The sequence below is a fragment of the Vigna umbellata genome, chromosome 6 (genome assembly GCF_029865625.1).
Source record: "Vigna umbellata cultivar VRB3 chromosome 6, Vumbellata_1.0, whole genome shotgun sequence".
Lineage (NCBI taxonomy): Eukaryota > Viridiplantae > Streptophyta > Magnoliopsida > Fabales > Fabaceae > Vigna > Vigna umbellata.
The window spans coordinates 26,483,247-26,510,134 of NC_142170.1; the positions used below are offsets into that span (position 1 = coordinate 26,483,247).

The 26,888-nt window shown below is 31.4% G+C and overlaps 2 protein-coding genes across 2 annotated transcripts; both read left to right on the plus strand.

Annotated features, from left to right (window-relative positions):
- The first annotated feature begins 965 nt into the window (after nt 1-965).
- LOC124825140 (uncharacterized) lies at nt 966-3,191 on the plus strand. Its single transcript, XM_047297682.2, has 2 exons — nt 966-1,612; nt 2,824-3,191. The coding sequence occupies exons 1-2, from the start codon at nt 1,361-1,363 to the stop codon at nt 2,968-2,970; spliced, it is 399 nt and encodes a 132-aa protein (XP_047153638.1). The 5' UTR covers nt 966-1,360; the 3' UTR covers nt 2,971-3,191.
- Nucleotides 3,192-11,017: 7,826 nt separating this feature from the next.
- Nucleotides 11,018-12,396, plus strand: LOC148197080 (uncharacterized). The gene has a single exon (XM_088092597.1). It carries the CDS (start codon nt 11,231-11,233, stop codon nt 12,152-12,154), a length of 924 nt encoding a protein of 307 aa, XP_087948723.1. The 5' UTR covers nt 11,018-11,230; the 3' UTR covers nt 12,155-12,396.
- The last annotated feature ends 14,492 nt before the right edge of the window (nt 12,397-26,888 follow it).

Consider the following 26,888-nt stretch of genomic DNA (forward strand, 5'->3'; position numbering starts at 1 on the left):
TCAATTTTAAAAAATTATGTGTATCAAATTATCATTTATCTTTAGCAAATGTTTAGTAAATTTAAAATAAACACATAAAGTTTTCATAAATTAATATGTTTACTTAGTTCAACATATTTTTAAAAAAGATATTCTTTTATTGATTTTGTGAGTGTTTTACAGAAATTATTAAAGAATATGTGATTATAAACATGTGTCAAATATAAGTGATCTATTCATTTTATTTAAAAAAGAAAAAAACTATTATTTATATGAAATCTGAAAGGAGACTTTTTTTTTTTGTTAAAGTACAATTATTTCATAAAAGATAAGTGTTGCCAGTTATGCAAGACACTAGATATGGTACAGAATAAAACCAAATTTCAATTCGTAGAAAAAACAAAAATCATACAACACGTGTCAAGTAGTTGAAAATGCTGAAAAAGCAAAACGAAAATGTGTGGTGACAAACTATAATTTTTTTAACCAGCCAACAACAACATTAATTTTATTAAAAACCATAAACTAAAAAAGTTGTAGTTTATATGATGTGATACTTAATCATAAAACTTTATTAACTTTATTATAATATTATTAATCAATTATTAATAATATTCTATTAATTTACAATGAAAGTCCACCAGCAAATATCCTAAACATAAAAAAAAAAAATTAAATAGCCTTCACATCCTTAGCCAATCTCATAATACATATGACCATTAACAATCATAACTATTAAACATGGATATTAATACGTCAACAATCTTTTTATAATAATTTTTTTTGACAAAGATTATATGTTATTATTTTATTAGTTTGTTTAAATTTATTTCTAAAAAAATATTTAAAACGAATGAATTATGAGTTACTAATTATTAAAATGTTGTAAAAAAATTGTTAAAAAATTTGCATGACTGAGGAAAATGATCAGAAACAGAAGCTTTGCTGAGCCAGGGTCCACAGCATACAATAATTTCCCTGCATACAACTGCATCATCAAGTTTTTAGGTGAACAGATATCAAGTGATGAACCTTATAAGACCCTTGGTTTTTGTTGTCCCTCTGTACCATAGTTAGTCAGAGATGCTTGTCTTTCTTTGTCATGTCCCTCTGTCTCATCATTTCAATGTCTCCTTCATCTCACTCCTAACATATCACTGCTCCAATGCTACCCAACCTCACCCATCTCACTTTCTGACTTCTGACTACCGATGATTTCTCTCTAACAGCACTGAAACAGCTTCATGCATGTTCTCTCTCTCATGAGAGCAAATATCATAAACTAAAATAACTTGCTTTCTCTCACTCTTTGTTCTCTTTGATTAGTTTAATGAGAAAGATAGAGCTACAAAAAAAGTAGTGCTGCCAAGTTTATGTTGTGATGATGGATGTTGAAGCCACAGCTCCAACAGTGGCACCCTTCAGATCAGACCATTGGAAGCAGTTTGATGACTCCGTGAATGCAGTGTCTTTTGGGTTTGTTGCCACTGCCATCCTCATTTCTATGTTTCTTCTTCTGGCTATCTTTGAGAGGTTTCTTAGGCATAGATCAAGTGAAGCCAGTGCTGCAACTCCGGTAGATCTTGAACACCAAATCAACCTTGTTGGAAAGTTGGAAAATCTATCACCAAAGGTGCACTTTCACACAGCCCCTTCCTTTGATTTCTATACTTCTAGTGCAGTTGATTCAATATGATGGTGAAAATGTGATTTGCTCCCCTTTTTACTTTCCTCGCATGCTGTTCTATAATGATAAAGTTATGACTTATGACTATGGTCTTTTTTCCATGACTATGAATATGAATGGGCAACAAAGTCATCAACTTGCATACCAGCCAGTGATGATTTTTTGGTCTCAAATATCTTCTGGTGGAAGTATATCGTAAATATTAGTAGTTTATTTATCTACAGCCTACAGTTCTAACTGATTTTTATGTTTTATGTACAAGAAACTCGTGAAGGAAACGCTAATTATGGTGTCTTTTTTGCCTAGTCTGTTTATCTTATGAGGACTAAATGACAGAAAAGAGAAACAATTAGTTGTATCAAACTTCTGGAACCTAATTTATTCCCCAGTGCCACTAATTTTTATTAAATTTTTTTTATGAGGAATGTTTATTCATTAACTACTTCATGTTACTTTAATCATGATCACACTCCATTCAACCATCCAAGACAAATTCAGCTCTCAAATTGAGCAGATTCGTATTCACATCTGTGCTCTCTGGTGGTGGACAATTGCTCATAGAAAAGTTTTAATTAGATAAGATAGGTGGTTTTATTCCAATCCTTAACCTTTTTGGAAAATGTAGATAAATGTGATCCATAAACCCTTGATGTCGATGTCAAAAGCTGTTTTTTTGGTGATTATAGCACACTTTTTTCTGTAGGGAAAAAATTCTATCACTTGAGTATTGTTTTTGTGCTTCATGCACAGAAGATACCAGTTTTTTTTTTTAGCAACCAGTCTTCATACACAGTACACTTTCCCATCCACAAGATGATTTTGATTACAATTTTTTATGAAAAATACTATACATATGGATTATATCTCTTAAATAAGTGATCAGTTTTAGTGGTGTAATGATTGTAGCATTATCATATATTCCTAGTCCGATTAAATCGACATGCCTTTTCTTAACGACCACTTCTGCATGTGCCGACACTTTACTATACTTCGAAGGCAATGCTCAAGCTCTCAGAAACACATTTAGTTTTGTATTCAAACATACTCATGACAGTATGCGATTTTGCAGTACAATGTAAAGATGCTTTACGCTCTATTATTATTTGAATTCTTATGAAAGGTGCTGTTTTTGTTTTATTTCTGTTCAAGTTAATTAGATGAGCATTTATGGAAGAGTGGTACTGGTGTTAATGCCTGGAGAGCAGATTCCTTCGTTCATTGCACTTCCTTTTCCTGCACCATGTCGCCGAGAGCCCATGTTATGGCCTATTCAACACAGTTCACATGCTTCCTTCCACCTTTAGCATCAACGACAGACATTAATCTAACTAGAATATGATGTTGTTCATCCCTTTTGAACTGGGAAGAATTAGATGTCATTTAGCATCACATAGTTGAAACCATTTTCCTCTCTGATCAATTAGGTGATCTCCTACTTAGATATAATATGTGTATTAGATTTGAGCTTAATTAGAATGAATTATCATTAAGTGAAATAATCTAATCAAGTCTAAAACTTGACTCAGATCCAACAATACGATGTTAAACAATTGCATTGAAATTCACAATGAAAGTTCCTTCCAAAGCATGGAATTTTGAGAAGTTACCTTTTCCGAGGAAGTTATGGTTAAAGTTAGATGCCTTTTGTGAGTTATCATGCAGAGTTGCGTGGTGCTCAAGCAGTTCAGGGATTTGTTGTTTTGATCTGTCAAAGTGAGTGGAAGATCATTACATCCTCTTTTCTCAGAGGCACAATGATTAATAATACTGTAATATTCTTGCTGAGAACATAGAATGAGGGAAGAATAGATTTACGCTGTCTTATGGTTACAAATTATTATGAATATTGACGATTTTCAGAATAATTATTTTAAAATTTGTATATGCATAAGAATTTTTAATTCCTTAATAGTGTAGAAGTTTTTTCACTAAAAAAAGGCATGATATAATTGAATTAAAACAACGGTAAGATATTGTGATCAGAATAAAAAATCAACGAAAATAATGTAAAAAAGTTTGTAGGTTGATCAACTATTTTGGTCGATTTTACAAATTAACTATCAATGAATTCGATATGATGCATTTTATTGATATACGAGTCTTTTAATAATTGATAAAGTCAAAAGGGTTAAAAGTATCCATAAAATTACAACACCTGACTTGTTTTTGTTTTAAATAGAAAAGTATTGTTTGCCACCACCTGTTGTTTCTACGTCTTTTTTACAATGAGTTTTTATAATAAAATATTATATTGACATGACAAAAAATAAATATAAATAAAAGATTTGTTTCTCCAATTTAGTTCAATCAATTCTATTTTAACAACTAAACTTATCCTATATGAGTTCTTCTTCGTAGAGTTAGCAAATTTTTAAATGATGTTGTTTGTCTCGGTATCCATGCAAAATACTAATTTGATATAAAAATTGTCAATCTCATACACCAATGTCACCAACTTACTTAATGAATTTGGTTTTTTTAATGTGGATTTCCGCAAGAATCTCACACACAACAAGTAGTTGTTTTATATATTTTGAAAAAAAAATTATATTTTTTTTGTGAAGATGGAAGATGAAATGTAACAACAAATAGATGAAATAAAAAATAAAAATGATCAAATTCAAAAGATGGATGGATAGATAATAGATGGAAATATGATAGAATAATAAAAGCTTAAAGTAACCTACAGACAAATAAATTACCAAGAAAAGCAAATAAATTTGTACATAAATCAACAAAAATGGTGACCCAAATTGCAACTATCATTACTGATTTAGTCATTTTTCTATTGGTAATATTTCAGAATGTATGATTGGTTCACAATTTATCATCATTTGTAAAATACAAAATAATCATATTTATGTGTTCTAATCCTTTTTTAACAATTATAAGATTTGAATTTAAATTTAAATAAATTACAAGTAATTATCTAAAACTGTCCTTAGCAATTTTGGAATCCATCTGACAAGAGCAGTTAGGCTCCATTATGTCTTTAGATAGACTCTTACTTTGATCTCCTCAATTCGCTTCTTTATGATATCAATATTTATCTTCAATTGATGTTTGACAAAGACAACTAAAGACTTTGAAAAGAGTTGCATGTTTTCATAAAGAATCATTTTAGTAAAATTGTTCTTCGCTCACACCATTTATGTAGAATATAATCCTCCCGGGTTTACAACAAGTGAGGCCTAGAAGGCTTGAGATGACACTTGGATAACTTTTGAAAGTGCTATGAGTCCTCATACCTTGATCTTCATATTATTTGTCTTTCGATCAATTGACCGTTATGAAGTTTTACTATCAATTAATTGCATGTAATTTATATTATTGATCTTTAGTTTCACAGTGACTCTAGATTTCTTAAATAATTGCTTTCCACTTCTCGATGCTCTCAACTACATTATAATAAAATAATAGTTTATGAAGGCCTAAGTTGAGTGTAAGAGAAAATTTGGAGTGCTCTTTTTAATTTTTGACACAATTAATTTGAATATTCTTATTTAACATTGATTTACAAGGTAGTTTTATTATTATAAACAATGATAAATGTTGATTGATAGCATATTGAGGGGCGATTTTAATAGTTTACTTTTACACTACTTGAGTTTTTATTGATCTCGTTTTTTTTTAGTTTTGTTTTTCTTTTCCCCTTGTTATTATAGTTATTCGGTGTTTCTTTTCCTTTTAGCGGTTCTTTAGGTTCGTTATTTTGTTTCTTCTAGTAATTTTTTGTTGCTATTTCGTCTTCTCTATATTTATTATTGATTAATTTTCATTTGAATTTTTGTTCCACTAATAATTTTTCGTGTCAATTTATGATTATTTTGTGACGCCTTTGAAAGTCGGGATGGTGTTTGGTTTGGAGTTATTGCTGGCGGCATAGTGGTTCCATTACTTGGAGGGTTTGGTGTTGTTATACGAGGTGGTATTCTAGCATATTTATTACATTGGTTGGTAAAGATGGGCTCTAGCGTCTTTATGACAACTTTCATTGTTTGTGTAAGAAAATAAGGTCACATTCTCATGGTTATTTTCAACCATGTGGAAGTTTGTAGATTTTGAAGGAAGCAAAATGAATGCATGTTGATAGGTTTATCATGTTTTCTTTGTTTACATTGTTGTGTTGATGAGTGTTAACCTATTAGTTGGTTTGTGAGTGTTATGTGAAGGTTCTAAGTTTTGAGTTTAATTTGATAATAGAACGTGAATGATGTCACGCATAATGTATACTTTGAATGCATTTGTTTGGACTGTATGAGATGTTGAAACACTTGCATTTTCTTGAAATTGTATATATGCTACTAGTATGTGTTTTATTGAGGTAGTATGTGTTTTATTGAGGATGAAGGTTGTGTTTGAATTGGTTATCCTATTGAATACCTCTTTTTGCTCTCGGGTTGTATAGTTATGTATGTTGGACCGTTGAAAAAGCTAGACTTAGTAATGTTCAAGAGATGTTTGTGATTGTAGCCTTAGGGTTGTCAAAAGTAGGAAGTGGTCTAGAATGGTTAGCGGTAATGCCTGCGAGATTGGGGTCTCTCTTTTTCCTGCATGTGGTAGTGGAAAGAAGCACTCTTCTGATTATATTAAGACAGTAAGAGTAGGTTAGACTACTCAACCCCCCAATACGGCTATAGTTTGATCATTGATAGACCATTGAGAGTAATGTATCATGAGATAAAGATGGAGAAAATGAGTGGTTTGTTGTCGTGGTTGAATTGTGAATTGTTTGAATGCGGGTGTCATTATATTGTTGAGTGGTTGTTGTTGTTTGGTTAGGTGTTATTTTTACGTTAGCTCACCCATACATTTGTCTATTTTTTTCTTTTTTGTGTGTGACGATGATCATATAAAAATTGGGTTATACGAGAGCAATTGTAGTGTATATGTGATTCAGGTATCTTGGTATACTCAAGAGATGAGATAGCGTGATCGAGAATTTTCTTTTGAGAATGATATTTTATTTAAGTCATTAGGAAATTGTATTATCTAATGTTTTCTAATGAAAAAGGATATCAAGTTATGTATTTTTCTAAGTTGTAAATAATTGAGCTTATGTATTGATTGAAGTTTTATTAATCGAATTAAGAAGTTTGTTTTCACTCGAGTAATTTAATGAAAAATAATTTCTTCCGAATCCGTTTTAGTGACTCCCATAGGTGGAATGTTACAAAGATAATAAGATAATTTGGTGGAAAGGTTGTGGTCTTGGGAGGTGATTTCCAAAAAAAAAGTTGTTTATGGTAAAAAAGGGATCAAGATATGATAATGTGAAGTCATCAATAAAATATTTTGATTTGTGACAACACTACATAATTCTAAAGCTTTCACAAAACATGATATTAAAGATTGCAATTTTAAACAAGAGTGTAACAAATATAAAAGAAATTGCTTATTGGATTCTATAAATTAGAGATGGACATATGGATATGAATGAAAATGGTAGAGGAAACATTGGTATACTACCAGATCTTTTAATTCATAAATCTAAAACACCTTTACTTTCTTTAATGAACTTTGTTTATCTAGGTTTATTGCAGAAAATCATTAATCTTGGTTTCTTTGATGATGTTGCTATGCTTTGTCCTACAATTCAGTCTATTGAATAGGTAAATGACTTCATTTAATCTTTAATACATGGTGAAGAACAAATTTATTTAAGTTTAGACTTTCCTTGCCAATCTGACGAGGATCAAGAAATTCAAGGTGAGTGGTTTACCCTAGAGTTTCTCAATGATATTAAATGATGAGGGATTCCAAATCATAAGATCAAATTGAAAGTCGGTGTACCTATCATGTTTTTAAGAAACATTGATCAAGCAAATGGTATTTGTAATGATACAAGGTTGCAAGTCAATTATTTGGGAAAGAATGTTATGTTTGCTACAATAATAACAAACAAAAATTTTAGTGATAAAATATTCATACAAAGAATGAACTTGACTCCTTTTAATTCAACCATGCCTTTTCATGTTTCAAAGGAGGAAATTTCCTATATGTCTATGCTTTGGAATGAAAATAAATAAAAGTAAATGACAAACTCTCTCTAATGTTGGACTTTATCTTCCTCGCTCGATATTCACTCATGGATAACTCTAGTAGTAGTTCTTGGAGTGAAAACAAAAGAAAAGAAGTTTCAAAATACTAATTCTAGATGAAGATGAAAATGTAACCACTACAATAACAAATGTACAAAGAAATATTTGAAAACCATTAATAAGAGGTATACAAATTGATCGTACATTATTTTGATTATTTATCAAGTACTGTATTATTTTGTTTTAGGAACCCCATTTATAATAAGGTTTAACTATTTTATATATACAGATAATAATGGACTTCTACACAATGAATTTGAGAAAGCAATTATGTATAGATGTTCATGACATGTACATGCATATAAATGTTTGAAAAACTTAACCTTCTTATTGAACAAAACAATGATTACTACCATTAATGTTATGATGATTTTGGATGTTTAACATTGTTGCAATGACAATAAACATTGTCATGCTAATGCCACTTATTATGAATCATAATTAACATTAATATTTCAAGCGTAATATAAATTTTTAACTTCTTGATTTACTTCTAATTGTTATAAAAAACAAAATACATTTGTTTCAAAAATAATCCTCTACATGGTACAAGTCAAAATACTAATAAATATATACAAATCAATCCGATCTTTTAAGAGTAACCAAATTCTCAAGATGAAATGTAGATAAATCCATTTAAAGAATTATTTTACCACATTATAAATGGAAAAATTTATTTTTAAAAGATATTTTATTGTAAAAATTTCTTTTTGATATTATTGTTCAGCTTTATAATTTAAAGAATGTTAAATAATGTCATGTATCAGTTCGTAGATTTTTTAAAAAATAAAAATTTACCATATATCAAATTGATGTCATATCATGTGATAGTGATAGTGTGATGTGACAATGACAATGCCACGTATAATTGTCATGCTAAGTATAATTAATTTAATCTCAATTTGGTCCCTTAATTTTATTTTGCCCCATCTCCTAATAATTTTTTAAAATTAAATAATTTCGTCTCTCTCCAAATTAAAATCAAATTTATTTTATGTAAATGTTAAATAAATATTTTTAACAAGATTAAATTTATTTATATTTATATTTTACATTGAACTTTATTAAAATTATTTTAAAATTTTATATTTGAATTTATAAAATTATTATATTTAAACCAATTCAAACATTTATATAAAAAATATTAAATTTTATATATTTAAAAATAAAAAATTATTTAAAAGAATTAGAAAAATTGATAAATTTATTTTACTTAGTGAAATGTAACTTACCAACAAGTTTAACATATTTATTAGTTGAAATTAATTTTAATTTTTACAATTAACATTGTTTTTTATTAACAACCTTAAAATAATTTTTAAACAAAATTTAATGTAAAATACAAATTTAATAAGCTTAATAATATTAAAAATATTTCATAAATATATCAATTTTAATAAAAATATTAATATAACATTTAAATACATAAAAATTTAATTTAATTTTAATTTAGAGAGACAAAATTATTAAAATTAAAAAAATTAAATTGAGACAAAATTAAACTACAACCAAATTCAAATTGATACAAAGACCATGACACTTACCATAACAATAAGATAGGCTTAATACTCTCTTTGGTCCCCAGTTTCAATGGTTAATGTCAATTAAGTCCCCATTTTTGAAAGTGTTTTCAATATGTCCAAAGTTATTCAAATTTGGGTCAAATTTGTCCTTTCCTTTAAGTATTAGATAACGGAGTTATGGTTATTTGTTGTGATGTATAGTCAATTTACAGATATTGATCCTTTTGAATCCAGGTCACACTAAGTAGTAAATCTAAGTTACCTTCATCTTTGTCAGTCCAGGGGACACTTACCTTTTTGTCATTAAAATAATTCAGTTTTACTATGATTGTGCTTAAGCCACTTCTTCATTTTATTCTAATTTCAAATTAAACTTCAGTGTGCTTATGTTGTATATATGAGATAACGTGTATATTCAGACCACAAATTAATATGCTCTTCACAATAAGGTCAAAGTGTTCTTCTCATTCATTACAAATCATCATATTACAATAAGGACAAAGTGCTCTTCACAACAACTGTCTAGTAGAACACATCATGGACTTCTACACAAAATACATACAACGATGATGTTCATCAACCCCATCAAACATACCATCCCTAACCACATCTTCTCCCTTTTTTGACAACCCATAAGAGATTTCTCCAGACTATTAATCTTTCTCCTTTGCCAAGCAATAATACTACACCATCATCTACATAATCTCCATTACGCCATTTAAAGAAGTTGCATCCTTGAAATTCTTCATTTCTTGTCTGTTGTTCAAAGTATCCAACCATAAACATTTAGTTAATCACCAAAACAATTTAAACAAAAATTAAACTATAAACCTTGTAATTTGGAAAGCCTCAGAATTGCTTCCCCTCGTTCTTAACTATTCTTGCCACTCTCAACACAACAACCTCCCTACAATGGCATATTTGGTTTGCAACAAATCCCCTCGATGAAGCACCACGAGAGCTCCCCCAAGAGCAAGACGAACAACCTTGATTGAAAGACATTGCCAGTTAAAATCGAAGCTCAAAGCGAGACAACCACCAACCACGAACCATTTCGCCAATAACCTGTGAACGACGAAACACGGACTCGCTAAAGACGAACCACCACCTTACTGCCAACTCACAACAGTAACATCCAAACCGTAAACAATAACAACACAGAGGAGAAGAAGACAAATTTGAAGAACAAGACCTACCACTGTACTTGTGCCATAATGGAGAAGAAGACCCTTATTGGTTTTTTGTGTGCCCTAAATCAGTGCCCTACCCAATCTTTACAGCAACATTTATGTTATTACTAACATACACGTCACCACGCACACAACAATTTATTGACACGTTCCCAATAATTACTGCCACATCATCAACGCATTAACTTCGTTTGCTAATAGTTAACGGAAGAGACAAATTTGACACAATTTTGAATAATTTTGGACATATTCTAAACACTTTCAAAAATGGAGACTTAATTCAAATTAACCACTGGAACTGGAGACCAAAGAAGGTATTAAGCCCAATAAAATATAACACTCTCACCTTATATTGTCATATATCAAGATTACAAGTCATAATTTTTTTTTAAAATAAAATAAAAATAAAAAAGTTTAAAAATGAAAAGCTTCTAACATGACACTTCTTTAACTTTGTTAATAATAATAATAAAAAATATAATTGCATTAAATATTTTAAATAAAAACTAAATTTTTTTAAAAAAAATAATGATTTGAGATTTAAAAAAACAATACCATTTAAAGAACAAACATTAATGTCACACTTACTCCAAACCACATTCCCTCCTCAAACATTTCAATAGCCGTTGGACTTTTGTCTGCTATGCTCTGTCCACATTTTCAAACCCAAATCCAATCTCATGCAACTACTCTCTTCTTTTCACTGCTTCACCCCCACACTCTAAATTCAACCCCTTCACATTCCACCCAATGGGTTGCTGTTTGTCCACACCCAAAAACCACACGCAAACTACTCACAAAAACCACCATCATGAACCACCACCTCCACAGCAGCAGCCTCCGCCGCTGCCACCATCACCACCATTTGAAGAGGAATATGTGAAAGAGGTTCTGTCGGAGACCCCAATTCCCAAACCACCCCAAGGTTCAATTTTGACGCCAGAAACAAAAACCCTTTTGCCTCTCCTTCAAAACCCACTTCCCATTTTCGAAACCAAGCTCCCCATCGAAGAACATTCCGAGCCTGTCTCTCAGCTCTCAGAAACATGCAGTATGAGCGAGAGCTTCTCCGCCACCACCACCACTACGGCTACCGCTACCACTACAACGGTCAACGAGGTGAGAGAAGAAGATGAAGCAACCAGCAAAGTCCACAAGTGGGATCGGTCTCCGTCCAGGAAGAGACCCCACGCCCCAGATGGCAACTTCGCCGGCGGGAGAGACCGTAGACTCAAGTCTCCGGCGAGGAAGTCGGAGCCGTCGCCGGAGAAGAAAATCAAAGGTGGCCCCAGGCCAATCCGGGGAAGGGAAACGAGGGAGCCCGTCATGGCGGCAAATCGGAGGCGAAATACCAGCGCCGCTGCTATCCGGCGGGACTCCGGAGAAGGTTCAGGCCGGAGGTCAAGGTCGCCGGCACGTGCTATGACGGGGAAGATGAATGCAGGTGGTAGTCGGAAAGAGGTTGCCCCACCGAGTTTGGCTGAGAAGAAAGAGACTGCGCCACTGATTGTGGCTGAGAAGAAAGAGACTGCGCCGGAGATTGCGGTAGGAAAAGAGAATGAGGAGGAAAAGAAAAGTGAGGGTGAAGAAGTTGGGGAGAAAAACGACGTCGTATCGCAGGAAGAGTGCCTCGAGAACCCTCATGTTTCGATGGAGTGCTTTATTTTTCTGTAGAAGCACGTTTCGCTGGAGTGCTCTATTTTCCTGTAGAAGCACGTTTCCCAAGCTATTTTGGGACTTCTGAAGCGATTTTCACATGCAGTTGCTTTTCTTTCAAGCAGTAACAATTTCACTTTTGACATTTTTAAGACCTTTATTAAACCGGTGGTTCTTTTGCGCTTTGCTTTTTCCATTCTTCTTCATGATTTACTTGCTGTAAATTATTCATATGAAATGAGTCCCCACACTTTCATATTTCCTCTATCGTTTTGACAAAAATATTCTTCTGATTTGTTTGGAATATTTCCTCACACATTTGATTAAATGATAGAAAGGTGTACGGGATTTTACAAGCATCACAAAAATATATGGAAAAAAGTTACTTTGACAAGCTTAAAAAAGACATTCATTTGATACTATTTTTAATAATATAATAATATAAATATAATTATAATTTTAAATTAAAAAATAATATAATTATAATCAAAATATTATTATTTAACCATGTCCTATTCTTGTTTTCTTGTGTGTATCAGTGTTCCAAAAATATTTATTTTCACTAATTTCGAGAGGAATGGTATTTATGAATACTTTTTACTATTCACTTTTAAATAAAAATATTAAAATTATGAAATGGTAATAATCATTTAAATATTATATTTTATTTTTATATTATAATATTTTATTTTAGGCTTAATTAAGTCTTAAGTTTATAAATTTCAAATTTTTTAATTAAATTCTTAATAAATTTTTATTATCTATTGACTACTTAATTTATTTATAATTTTCAATAAAATTTTTATTATTTATTTTTTTAATGAATGATGTGATTGATAACTAAATGATTGACGATGTAATTGATAATTAAATAATTCATTTTTCAAATATAAGATTAATAATTAAATGATTCATGTTTTAAATGAGTTTTAAAGAGGAGAGGTTGAACATGTTTTATTATTTTAAAATTGTATAATTTTATAATTATGTAATTCCATAATTTTGTAATTTTATATTTTTATAATTTTATAATTATATATTCTATAATTTTATAATTTTATATTCTATAATTTTATAAAATTTGGTTAGACTCATTCTTATTTTTTTTTTATATTTTAGTTTTAAAATCATAAGTTGGATATAAAATTTCTTTGGGAGCTCACTTAAGGAAAGAATGATGAAAGGATCTATCGTGATCAACGACATTAAAGGTCTCTACTTCTTTTTTATTAGTCAAAATATGTTATCTCAAGATCTGGAAAGAACTCTTTTACCCCAGAATATTCTTGAAAGTTAACATCACCCTTGCATAATCAAAAGAAAAATTCAACCAAGTTAATTGTTAGTTCAATAAAACCACAAATGAAACACATACCATACAAATTCGTCTAAGGATGATTGGATATCAATATGACAACAATCTTTCAAGTTGGAAGCCTTCAAGAGAGTTTGTCTAAAACACTTAATATTCTATTATCCTTGGTTGTCATCATAGACTTAGATCACTCATCATAATGGGGAAGGTGTTGAGTCTAGTAAAAAAGGAAATTTGGTATTGTCAATTTCAATGAAATATTGACGCTTAGATAGATCTACAACTACTCTAGAAACCTTATTCTTAAAATTGTTAAAAGAAGAAGTGTAAGGGCAAAACAAATAAGTCTTGGTTTAGTTAAATAAGGACAACCAACCCACCGACTCTTTTGGATTAGTACTGTAATGGTGCATGAACACTCGAGGAAAGGGCTTCTGCTGTAGCCGATAACAAATAACCTAAAATGCCTACAAGGCTGCCTAACTATTAGAAAGAAACTAAGTAGAAATACATTTAACACTTGTAATACCTTTGTTGTCAAGTCATCAAAAGGAAGCCAAACATGAAGGTTGGTTATCAAGGTTGAGTACATATAAGAAAACTCCTCAAGATATCCTTCCCAATCATGACATGCGTTATCTACTTGACCTACTCGATTTATGGGTACAATGTCGTCTACGACATCCTTATCTAGGATGTTGTAAGACCTAACAAAACTACAGACTAAGGAAGCCCACTTATACCTAAAAAAATACTTTATCACACTTGAGTCAACCTAAGTATAGCCTTCGTGAAGAGGGAGATCCGTATTGATCTCCTCCCCCGATGAAGCTTCGTCACCAACAAATGACTTGGTCAAGGACACCCCTAACCGCTTTGAAAGGGCCATATCGGTTGAATCACTAGAATCAGAAGAAGATGAGGCCATACTTGGAATACAAGGAAAGTAAGTGAGCACTCTTTGACTTTTAAGGACAAGGAATGTGGTCCCCTCCATAAATAGGACACATATTTATAGAATTTTCGAAGGGCACTCAACAATCATTACTCATCTCCTAACAATCATGATTGTTTTTCCAACACCCCTTACACTTCCCAATAAAGTTGCTTAGTCAGTCAGACCTACTCGTTTCCCGTGACATTTTGCCTTTAGTCTCTTTATCCCTTTGGTTACTTGAGACTAGGGGACATTATACCAACATGGTTCAGTAAGCCCAAGGCACTTAAATTACCATAAGCTGGAAAGTCGTTGATTGTACAAAAATAGCATGGCATGCAACTTGAACGAATCACCAGTGTACCCATGAAACATATCAACATTCCTCCCATAATATCTTCATATTTTCAACTAATGGGTTAAATAAACATCAATGTTATTTTCTAGTTGTCTTGAACCCGAGATCATCAAGGATAACATCACATGTATGAATTTCATGCTCAACCACAGAGGTAAATTGTAAATCACTAAAATCACAGGCCACGAGCTATGTTTACTGCTCAAGTTGCCATTATAGCAAGTCCAAATCTAATGTTCCTTGAATCATTAAAGAAATTAGGGAACATGGAATCAATACTTTTCCACTACAAACCGATGCCTAAAATTTCCATCTTTTATATGTTCATCTATATGTCATCTCATGAGTTTTGGACTATTTGGGTTATTAAATAAGTGTTTCAACCATGGAAGAAGAAGAAGATACCACAAGAATTTTGCAGGAGGATCCTTACTATCACATTCAAATTCACCTTCTTTCTGTTTGTATCGTGACACCCCACACTATGGACATTGATGTAACTTAGCAAACTTGCTCTTATACAAGACACAATCATTTGAGAATGCATGTAGTTTTTTATACTCTATACCCATGGGACACAATATCTTCTTCGTTTCATAATTGCGTGTTGGTAGTATGTTACCTTCAAGAAGCATGTCACTCAATAAATCAAACAATTCTATGAATCTTTTATCACTTCACTCATTTCTTCTCTTTACATTGAACAATTTTAATACAACTGACAATCGAGTATACTTAGTGCATTTTGGATATAAAGGTTTTTCTGTATCATTACATAAGTTGTCTTACACATAAGCACGTTAGAAGGAACTCAAGTCCGACATCATGTATTATGTCCTTTAATCGATCATCCATCTCTAAATAAACTTCTTCTGCTTCTACTTGAGAGTTAGTTACACTTGGCATGTGTTTTAATTCACCATGCCATGTACACTTTATGTAGCTCTTTAGGACTCCATCACAAAGAGCAAGCTCCTGAATAAATTCAATTGGTAGTTTTCGCTCATTCAAACAATTAAGACATGAGCAATAGAATCTTTCGTTATTGTCTGGAACATTTATCTTTGCAAATTCAAGAAATTGTTCTACCTCATATTCATTTGTTGTGCGTATAAAAATTATCCAATTGTGATCCATTGTTATCTATAAAACCTAACACCCCTATTTTTAAGTAGAGCTAAGAAACAATTAAACACAATCCAATTTGTGAACTCAGCCCTACCAAGCCACAACATAAAGAACTAATTAATGGATTTAGTTTAATATGTCTCACTTAAAAGTATTTAAGAGACTAATATATCAGTTTTATATAGTCCTACTAATGATGACTCATACCGATGTCCATTTTTCTTTTGCCTATAATTTATTTGGTGATTTTGATCACCACCAAAAATCCACTCACTTGCAACCTCACTGTTTGCATGGATTCAAACCCATTAATTTAGATACCTCATTATTTTCTCATTTATTCTAACACACAAGGGTAATCACACCAATTGAATGCAATAACACAAACATGGAAAGCTCTAAAAAATGGAGTACCTCACAATATCAAATTTTCCTAACAACAAATGCAATGTAACAGTAAATATGCAAAAACACAACAAGTAGTGACCCACCACAATACAAAAAGACGATAAAAAAAGCACCACGAGTAGTGACCCACCACAATACAAAAAGACGATAAAAAAAGCACCACGAGTAGTGACCCACCACAACACGACAACTTTCGAAGGACTGCAATCCATCACATTAATCAAGGAAGCTTTAGCATGACTCACCATACCATGAGTGCAACCCACTACACTACTGTAGCACCAACAATGCAACCAAGAAAACTTCAGCGCGAGAGGTAAAAGCGAATGTAGTGACGACAATGCCACCACAACACGACGACAACCACTGAACAAGAGACCAACCACTAAGAAAATGGGCACCGTAAGACCGATCTATGGTGGCAAAGATGAATCATAGCTTGACCCATAATAGTGACAACTTCAACAACCAATGATCGTCGGGATGACAAAAGCAACAAAAACCAACGACCACCGCAACGAAAAAAATTACAGCAACCAACGACGACACAAACGAACTTCAGTGAATTAATGGAAGCATAGAGAGAACGAGAACAAAATGGAAGCCAAGCGTAAAAAAAACAAGAAGGAATAAGTGTAAAGGAATAAGAAAAATATTTTGCAAAAAGCGGGAAGAGAAGAATGATTTCATATTAAATATGCTATACTTGTTATAATGACTAACTAATATAAAAAAAATGACTTTCTAAATGCAACCGGTATATAAAAGTTTGTCTAGTATTACAATTTTTTTACTACGCTGCTTTTTATACCGATTCTAAATCTAATTATATGAAAAAACGGTTTTCTATATTTTTTTAATACAATTGACGTAGATAGTATTGTAATTTATGACTGTCATGTCATTGCATCAATTCTATATTGGTTCTACAACAAATGTATAAAACTTTTTTATATTTATTAATATTATTACCGTTCCACTTTCTATATTTATTTTGCGGATTTTAAAAATTATTATAAAAATGTTTTTTTGTACTAGTGTTTATTTTAAAGTTGTGTTTGAAAAATATAATTTTTCATAACTTTTAAAAATTTGCTTAACAGTGATAAATTTTATTAAAAACTGTTCAATTTTGGTAAAAAGAAATCAGTGTTGTGTATTGAAATAATTTTATATTATTCTCTAATTATACTACATGAATAATCAATTAACTTTATAATAATTACTGTGAAAGTGAAACGATTATCTTTAATGTGGTGCAGAGCCATCAAAGCCCTTAAACATATATGGAGAAACATTTGCGTCACCAAAGTCTTTCTGTTTATCTTTTCACCCAAAAGGAAAGTGCGGGTAAAATTAAAGAAAGATCCTTTAATTCAGTTTACGTACAAAAAAGGTTATCTCTTTATTTATTTATTTATTTATTCTTATAAGTTATATCTTAATTTACGGAATGACGTGGATTAGTCCAAGAATGTGCAAAATTGTGGAATTTGGAAGGCACCATGGCATCTTTTTCTTTATGGGGATGGGGAAGAGAGGCTATTTTGACTCTTGATAGTGGCGTAGATTGTCTTCTATCCAACCTACGTGTACAACAATAAAAAAAGTCTTGGCTCATTCATCACTAATACAAGCAAAACAAAATATTAAGAGATATTTTCATATTATTGAGAGTATGATCTCAATAATTTTTAGAAAGATGGTATGATACATTAATTAAAAAGAGAAATAAGATTTCCATATTAACTCTGTTAGAGAACATAAAAATATATGATACAACAAACATATAAATATAAAACTTAATAACATAAAAACTACACACTCTTACCTAATATACATAATATTGTTTAATATTCTCCCAAACTCAATGCATTATTACGAAACAACTAAAGTTTGTCACTAATAAAAACGTAAATGCTTAATAAAGTGAGATTTTATAAATACATCAACAATCTATTTAGTTAAAGAATTGAAAAGGACAATATATTGACTATATGTTACGTATAATGACAATTATAATAATAATAATAAAAAAAATTGACATGCTTTGTAATTTTTTTAGCATTGTAGTTGTCACATTACATAAGGTTTAGTTCAAAGAGAGAAACATTCACATCAGAAAAAATAATAATATTAACTATCTTAGTAATATTGAGTCATAACACAATATTCAACTCTAGTAAAAAAACGAGAATGAAAAACAATATCTTATTTCTTACTCTTTTAAGATATTAGAATCTCCTATAAAATTGTAAAATAGTTGTTGTAGACTTACCACAAGTAAAGTCACCAACCCAATCACCCAAAAAATAATGTTATTTGGTTTACTTGATTGCCCTAAGTATCATGTGGTCATTGTCAACCACTATCATATTCCTTGTAGATATCATATAGTTTTGAAAAGTTCAACTTAATCCTATAAGTGTCAATTGTTCTTACAATCCGATATGACCTTGTTTGGTCTTCCCTTTGAAACATAGCTGAGATCTTCACCTCTATTAGCGAACTTCAATGCTAAAACAAACTCTAAATTTAAAAGAGAAATAAATATGCAATTATGTATGTTAAACAAAAAAAAATAAATATGAACCTATTTATAAAGTTTTGATAAACTATTTACATAAATAAATCCAAATTAACTTGGATAATTCCTATTACTTCTATAATGTTTGATAATACCACTTTTAAGTGGCTAACATCTCTTATGTATGTGTCTAAAATTTTCTTGATATCAAAAGATAAAATAATGTAAAATCATACAAATGATGATTTTTTTTCTAAAAAAAGATTGAATATAAATGTGAAAAATATATCAATTTGCACTATTTAATTTAAAATTTAGGAGCTATATCCAAAAGGTAAAAGATAATTACTTCACAATCTTAAATATTAACATTTTAACTTAAAATACCAACATATATCATTATATTATTAAAATAGTGTAATATTTTAAAGGAAGTATCAAATTATAATTTTGTCTTAAAATATTAAGTTTAACCTGAAATATACCACACATCAAGTTCTACTAAAACTTATAATTCGTGATGTCACATCTCAATTTTTTTCAAATTTTTTATTAAGAAGAGAAAACTAAAAACAAAAAATTTCTCTTGCAACTACATATTTTAATACTTCCATTTTACATTGGTCAAGATAGCTGATATATATTTTTTTTAAAACTTGGTGGGCTTAATGTCATCGGACATAGAAGAAAATTTTGGTAACTTTGGAAATGTTCCTTTGTTTGAATTTGAATTTGACCCCTCATCTTTTTAACTTTCACTTTGACATACCCTTCCTTGCTTTAAATTTCATTTCCGCATTCCCTTGTCCTTTTGAGTTTTCTTTACTGATTGTGAGTTTAATTTCTTGTTGCTCATTTTTCTTTTCCCTCTCCTTTTTAAGCTTCTTTTAGGGTCTCTTGCTTCGTTTCCCATTCTCCATTATTGGGGATAGTCCATTGATTACTTGGAGGGTTCCTTTGGTTCATTTTTTTATTGGTATGGTTGAGTGATTTTTTACTATTATCTTTAGTGTGTTGGCAATGGTCTTGTGCTACATGGTTTTAGGGTCATTGTCATTGTTCTTAGTGTCTCAGTGGGTGGATTTTTTTAACCTTTTTGTTGGCTTCATTGTTTGGTTAGAAAATGGTAAGCATGTATGACAGTTGTTTTTGTATAGAAGAAACACGATTCCTCATTTGTGATATTTATTGTCTTAAAGTTATGTATTTATGCATATTTTGAAATGGTTATGTTAAAGTTTTTTTCATCAAGAAAAATTTGTGTGTTTTATGATGCAACAATATGTACTCTTGGGTATAATTTTTGGTTTGTGCATTTTCATAATTTGTTGAAGAGTGCATCCAATTCTAAATTAAACAATTTATAATTGAAATTCATTGACTTTGTTTGGGGTAGTCTTTGATATGTTGGGAAGTGTCCAACCTAGGTGTAATTCTTATACAAATCGTGGTATCCAAATGAAGTATAAATGAAGTTTTAATCATGTGTAGTTTTTTTGAAAACCCCAAAACTTTTATTTATTTCATAGTAGATATGATTTTGGAAACAATTATTGGAAAAATAAACAAATTTATTATACATGCATTCTATGATTAGGTGGTTGAAAATTAAATGTACACACAATGTATTGTAGTTACATTGAAATAAAGTTATTCATCTAATCCGGGATAACTACTATTGATTTTGTATGTATGGTCTATAAAAAATAGGTAACGTGTTTTTATGTTACCAAATTATTAGAATGATAGTGATATGTAGTTGGAGTTTGTTGGTAAAATCCCTTGGTTTAGTGCTCCATTCAATCCATATGTGACCGTAAAATGTTTAACTAAATAACTTTTTTTTTTATTTTGATTTATATTTGTAATCCTGTCTTTGTTCAATGTGGTTGCGATTTTCAACATTGTTGTCGTGTTTTCATAAATGTTATTGTGTCTTATTATTAGTGTATCTATGAGTCCATTAGTAGGATATTATGAATGTTGTTTGTTATTGTTGGATGATGTCAAATGTTGTTTTTAAATGATGTATTGAATGTAGATGGACATTATTTGCAACATCAAATGACAATTGCGCAAGGGAAGTTGAGGAATATGTTATGGCAAACCAAATTTATATAATATTATTTGTTTTTGGTGGTGAAAACTTGAATTAATGATTGTGAATGTAGTTTTTTCTGCAAAATTCATGTAAGTTTAAGTATCTGGGTGTTATGAATAAGATGGTAATGAATGAGTTGTGTTGTGTCCCATCAATCCTATTTGCATGATTATTTTTTATGTGGGAGAAAGTAAAAGTTAGTATGACATTACTAATTGAATTATGTAGTAAGTGGATAAAAAGGAGAGGATGATTTCAAATAAGGTTCATAATTGTATCATTTACATTATTGAATGCTTAGTTTTGAGACTTACGGTGGGTGGTAGAGAAATTTTTTATTCACAAAAGATAGTAATTGTCATTAGGGATGGCGATGCAAGCTGGCTCGGCCTGCACTTAACCACAAAATGTGAGTTGGGTTGGTCTGTCCCACATACGTTTAGGCCTACAGGCTGGCCCACATTTTGCTTCACTATCTTTTCTCTTTTCAGAATGTGACTCCACATTGGTTGTGGTTGTGCTCTTTATAGAGGATGTGGTACCAATGCACACACCTAACAAATAAAAGTCAAAACTTTTGACATTTAAGATCTCAGGAATAAAAAAATACTAATCTTTTAATTCATGTACCTGAAGGAGTTTTATTTGTAAAAGAGAATTTATCGTGAGTGACCTTTGAAAGTCATGGTAAGTATTGACGACATTTTTCATGTCCTTCAACAATTTTTGAATTTTGTACTTTTCTTGCATTACCGCAACCCTTTCTTGATCTAAGATTAAGTTTTGTCGCTTCAAAGATATATAATCATCTAGTATATTTTCCAAATTTAATGAAGGCTTACATACCTAATAAACAAAAATGAAAAAATTAAATGAAAATGGTTAGAGAGAATAAGAAAAAAAGTTATACATTATTAAAGGTGGGAAAGGGAAACATGGTTGAGTGGAGAATCGACGAAGAGGGAGGATGCCTCCATACAAAGGTGGATCAGTAGTGCGAAATGCGGATTTTAAAAACAGGTCAATGGGTTGGCTCACCTTACCGCACTTTGGGTTCGTATGGCTGTGGGTTATGCTTGTCAGACTTCAACCGGCCAAGGGGCTCAATGTGTCAATCTGTCCTACTTTGTCATCCCTAATTATCATACTAAGAGACTATTCCATAAAAACCATGTGAATATGAAAAATATTGTCAATGAAATTGTGAAATGTTGTAATGATACAAAAGGTTGACGACTTTTGTAGGTTGTACATTCTATTGGGGTTGATCGAGCTTTTGTTCTAAATTAAAATAAGAACTGTACATTTAAGGTTATTTAAAATGTTAGATGATTTAGGTGGATTTAGAAAGTATAATTTGGAGAATGTTGTTTGTGAGTATTTAGTGGGTAGTTTCTATTGAGATTTAATGTGTATAATGAGGCAAAGAAGTTGATCACATTGTTATGTTGTAAGCTATTTTTTTTATTGCAAGAAATTTTCAAACTTTGTTATTAGTATGTTTTATGCAATGCTATTTAATGTTGTAACTATTTTTTCTATCTATTAATGACTTATATGTATGTTAATGTCAATGAAATAAATTTGGAACTTGGTATTTGGAGAAATTTTTATTTTATCAAAGAAAGTTGGATTCAAAGAAAAGTCTATTTCCTAGAATTATACATTGGAAGGATGTTAGAGTTGGTGAAAGAAAAATTGCATCTTTTAAGCATAATGTGGGTAGTAAGATATATGATTTAAAATTTGTGACAAATATATTTTATTCTTGATGTATCATATTATTCATTTAAATTGGAATTGACATTATGATGAACAAAATATTAGTAACGTAACAATCACAGATGAAAAGCTTTTGCATGAAATTATTAAAGAAGCCTTATCAGAAGAGCGACCTCAGAAGTAAATAAAATATGATATGTTTTATCTTGTTTCAAAATAAGGAGTATCAGTTTGTCGAGTTTTGGATCATGAGGCAACACACCCATATGAGTGTAATCCAACCACATTTTTTTTGCTTTAGTAGCCAAATTCAAACTACTAGCTATTAATCTAGGCACAACAACACACCAATTGTATATTTGTAACCTGTCTAAATTATCTAACATACTAAATGATACATTATTAATACCCTTTTAGGTTTGAGAAAAATAAAATACAACTAATCAAGAAGAATATAAAACTGACAAAAATATCATGTGTTTTTTTTAAAATTTAATTTTACTTAACTTTTTCATTATGGTTGACATTGTTATATCAAAACAAATTATTGACCAAAACAAACATAAAAAATTGTAAATTTTACTAGTACTATGTTTAATCCTAAAGCTCATGTGTTTAACATAACACATATTAACTAACATTTGAAATATGTAAAGACTTTTCTATTTGAAAAAGCCATTTAAATAACGTCTACTTTATTTTGTTACATTGAAACAAATTAAGACTAGGATTCATTTAAACCATATAATATGTTTCAACTCTATGTATTACTCTAATATGAAAATGTCATTAAAAAATATTAACATATTCAATATATACATACAAAACTAAACATTTGAAAACTTAACTATTTCAATACACTTGCATATATTCCTTTTCTAAAGCATGCAAATTTATACGCAGAAATAAGTACACTAAATTATAAAAACAATATTAATACATAATCATTTTATAGACAAAAACATTATATCTTATATTTAAATGTTTAAAGGTGTTAAGTATTCATTTCCAATATAATACTTGCTTTCTTTTATCTTTTGTTTCATAATGTTGAAAGAAATTACAATTACACTTCAACTGAAACCAGAACTCCATCATGCCACAATGAATAAAATCATTTGGAAAACATAATATTTAAAACCATTACTCACTGAAGCCACCTAGTTTCCACAATCGTATCCCCAAAAATTCTGGAAATACATGAGCAAAACCAAAAGCAAGATCCTCACTCCATATCCATTATCTCAATCAACTTTATGTCAACAAGAATGCTAATTGTTTCGGTTATGGGGCTGAGTCACACAACACCTTCACAATCTGTCCTTTCTCGTTGTCCAGTCGTGTTCCTTGTATTCTTGGTCCTCTATTTCGGCCGGTGTGTACTTGTTAAAGATACTCCGATGCCAAAGTCAGTAATTGAACTGTCGAGTTATCAAATATAACAATGGCAGTAATTAATGCTCAGTAAATGCGTCCACCTACCTGTTACCTTTGACTTACATTTATAGTTTTCTGGCGTGAGCCTAGGATTAGCGATGTTTTAATCTCGGCCCAATCCTGATCCAGTAGGCTTAATTTGTAATTTGCCTGAATTTCCTTAATCATTATTCGTGTGTGCTTATGAGATCAGTCGTCCATACCGGTCAATTATCCTCTTTGATGACCGGACGGTCATGTCTCAATGGAGACCGTCCGACCATATGGTACATTAGGCCCTCCAAGCCCTAGTCAACGGAGGTGATGTTGGGTTTAAGTGGTCGTCCGGGTCAACTAGGGGGTTAGGCTTTCCTACTGGTTTTTGAAAATGTTTGGGCGGGAAAACACGTGTCATGACAGGGCGCGAACATCTTTTGGAGTAGTGGGAACGTCAGTCAATCATGGTTGATCTCAACGGCTAGGGATACGCAACAGTTTCGAAAATTTTCTCTATAAATAGGGACGCGATGGACCGTCATTTTCACTCTTTATTCTTCCTTCTTCCTTTTTTCAACCATTCGGTGTATTATTTTTCCCAAATAACTTAATAATGTCTTCCGCTAGTATTTCGTCGTTTGAGGAGCTGGCGGGCCAGGGTGGCGAGGGTGCGGGAGTTGGTGACACTCGGTCTTCCAGTTCGGTGTCGTCTTCTTTCGAGAAGTCTGAGAGGGAAGCAGATTCAGAATCAGAGTCATCATTTTATGGGGGCGAACGAGTCATAACTGAAATGTCTCTCTTTCTATTGAAGGGTGGCGTTCACATAGATCAAGAAGTTGTCGAGCCGTTTGAGGGCTGGCCACACACCAAAGGATACAGATGGGCTTCCCATGACGTCAGTCTCTTTCGATCCGGCTACAGCACTCGGGATGAGCTTCAGTGGTGGCCCGACCAGTCACATATAGTGCGCGATCTAGAGGACGCCCAGTTGGTTCGCTTGGGGGTGTGTAATCAGAATGAACGTGTTTTTCATGGACAAGGGACCAGTGAAGAAGATTAAAACTGTGGTTTCTCACAAATATCTGAAACTGATGAGGTTGTTCTAATCCAACTTAAAGATGAGTGATGAAACATTTTGTTCCACAGTCAAGCGGGTTGATATAAAGGTTTGGATTGGTCATCAGCGAGTTTATCCCATTTCTGAATCTTGGAGTCCAAACAAAACAGATTTGACAAAAATTGAAGAAGATGAGTGGGCTAAATGGTATGCGGTGAAAATAGATTGTATGTCAGAATCGCTAAAAAGATTCTTGGGGCTCAAGTAAATTGAAAGCTGACTGCAACAAAAGAATATGGATTTTCGTTCTTTGATTTTAATTTTGTAATCAGTGGCTTCTTAAGCCATCTTTTGTTTTGCTGGTTGTAATCATCTTTTGTATGTCAGAATCGCTAAAAAGATTCTTGGGGCTCAAGTAAATTGAAAGCTAACTGCAATAGAAGAATATGGATTTTCATTGTTTGATTTTAATTTTGTAATCAGTGGCTTCTTTAGCCATCTTTTGTTTTGCTGGTTGTAATCATCTTTTGTATGTCAAAATCGCTAAAAAGATTCTTGGGGCTCAAGTAAATTGAAATTTAACACACTCATTGACAAAAGACTCTAAGGATTGAAAAATCACCGACAAAATGGAAAGGAAGGTGATGTGAACAACCAAAAAGGGATCAACAATAATTCTGCAACATAAGAATATGGATTTTCGTTGCTTGATTTTAATTTTGTAATCAGCGGCTTCTTAAGCCATCTTTTGTTTTGTTGGTTGTAATCATCTTTTGTATGTCAGAATCGCGAAAAGATTCTTGGGGCTCAAGTAAATTGAAAGTTGAAACAGTCATTGACAAAAGACTATGAGGATTGAAAAATCACCGATAAAATGGAAAGGAAGGTGATGTGAACAACCAGAAAGGGATCAACAATAATTCTGCAACACAAGAATATAAATTTTCGTTATTTGATTTTAATTTTGTAATCAGTGGCTTCTTAAGCCATCTTTTGTTTTGCTGGTTGTAATCATCTTTTGAATATTAATAAAATTCTCTTTTGGCAATAACATTAGTGAATGGTGATTGAATTGTTTAAATTGATTAAATCACTTGTATGATTGTAATTGAAATTTTTAATGTTACATCATTACATTGAATATACCATTGCACACTTTTTGTTTTCTTTTTCTTTTAGAACACCAATAGTACGTCGATTAGTAAAGCTACTCGACGTAATATTAATAAAAAAGTTATGAAACGAAGAGGTTATCGTCATTCTTTAGACTTCGACGTATTATTGTCATCCAGATTACTCCCTTTTTATTTCTTTTTCCTTTAAACTAACAATAAACGTCCAATTTCTTGGGCATGTGACATATTATTCGTTAACCAAACCCAAATGTCGCTCCCTTTTTTTATTTATCCTTTTTAAATTCAAATAGAACGTCCAACTTTATATGGGACGCAGTTGGTTGGGCTTGATAAATGTTGTGTTAGAAACAAAGAGATCAACGTCATATACTGACACCACTCGACGTTCAGGTATATGGGAAAAGACTGTTGGCAGGACATTAAAACAAAGAGATAAACCTCCAATATTGAAACCACTCGACGTCCACGTTATTTGGGAAATACATAGGGACGTCATTTTTCCTTCAGTATTCAACGTAAAATTATTTCAAGTATTTCGAAAAGAAATCCATTATTACGTAGGTTATAAATGGAAACAAAGCAAAGGAAAAACTTAATAACACTAAACATAGGGAAAAAATGAAAAACAAACCACGAAAAGATCCGTAGGA

Excerpts from the sequence above, each read along its gene's own strand:
- LOC124825140 (XM_047297682.2), top strand. The coding sequence starts at position 1,361 with ATGATGGATGTTGAAGCCACAGCTCCAACAGTGGCACCCTTCAGATCA. Across the intron at positions 1,613-2,823 it reads TGGAAAATCTATCACCAAAG|ATGAGCATTTATGGAAGAGT; the intron begins GTGCACTTTCAC and ends CAAGTTAATTAG.
- LOC148197080 (XM_088092597.1), top strand. The coding sequence starts at position 11,231 with ATGGGTTGCTGTTTGTCCACACCCAAAAACCACACGCAAACTACTCAC.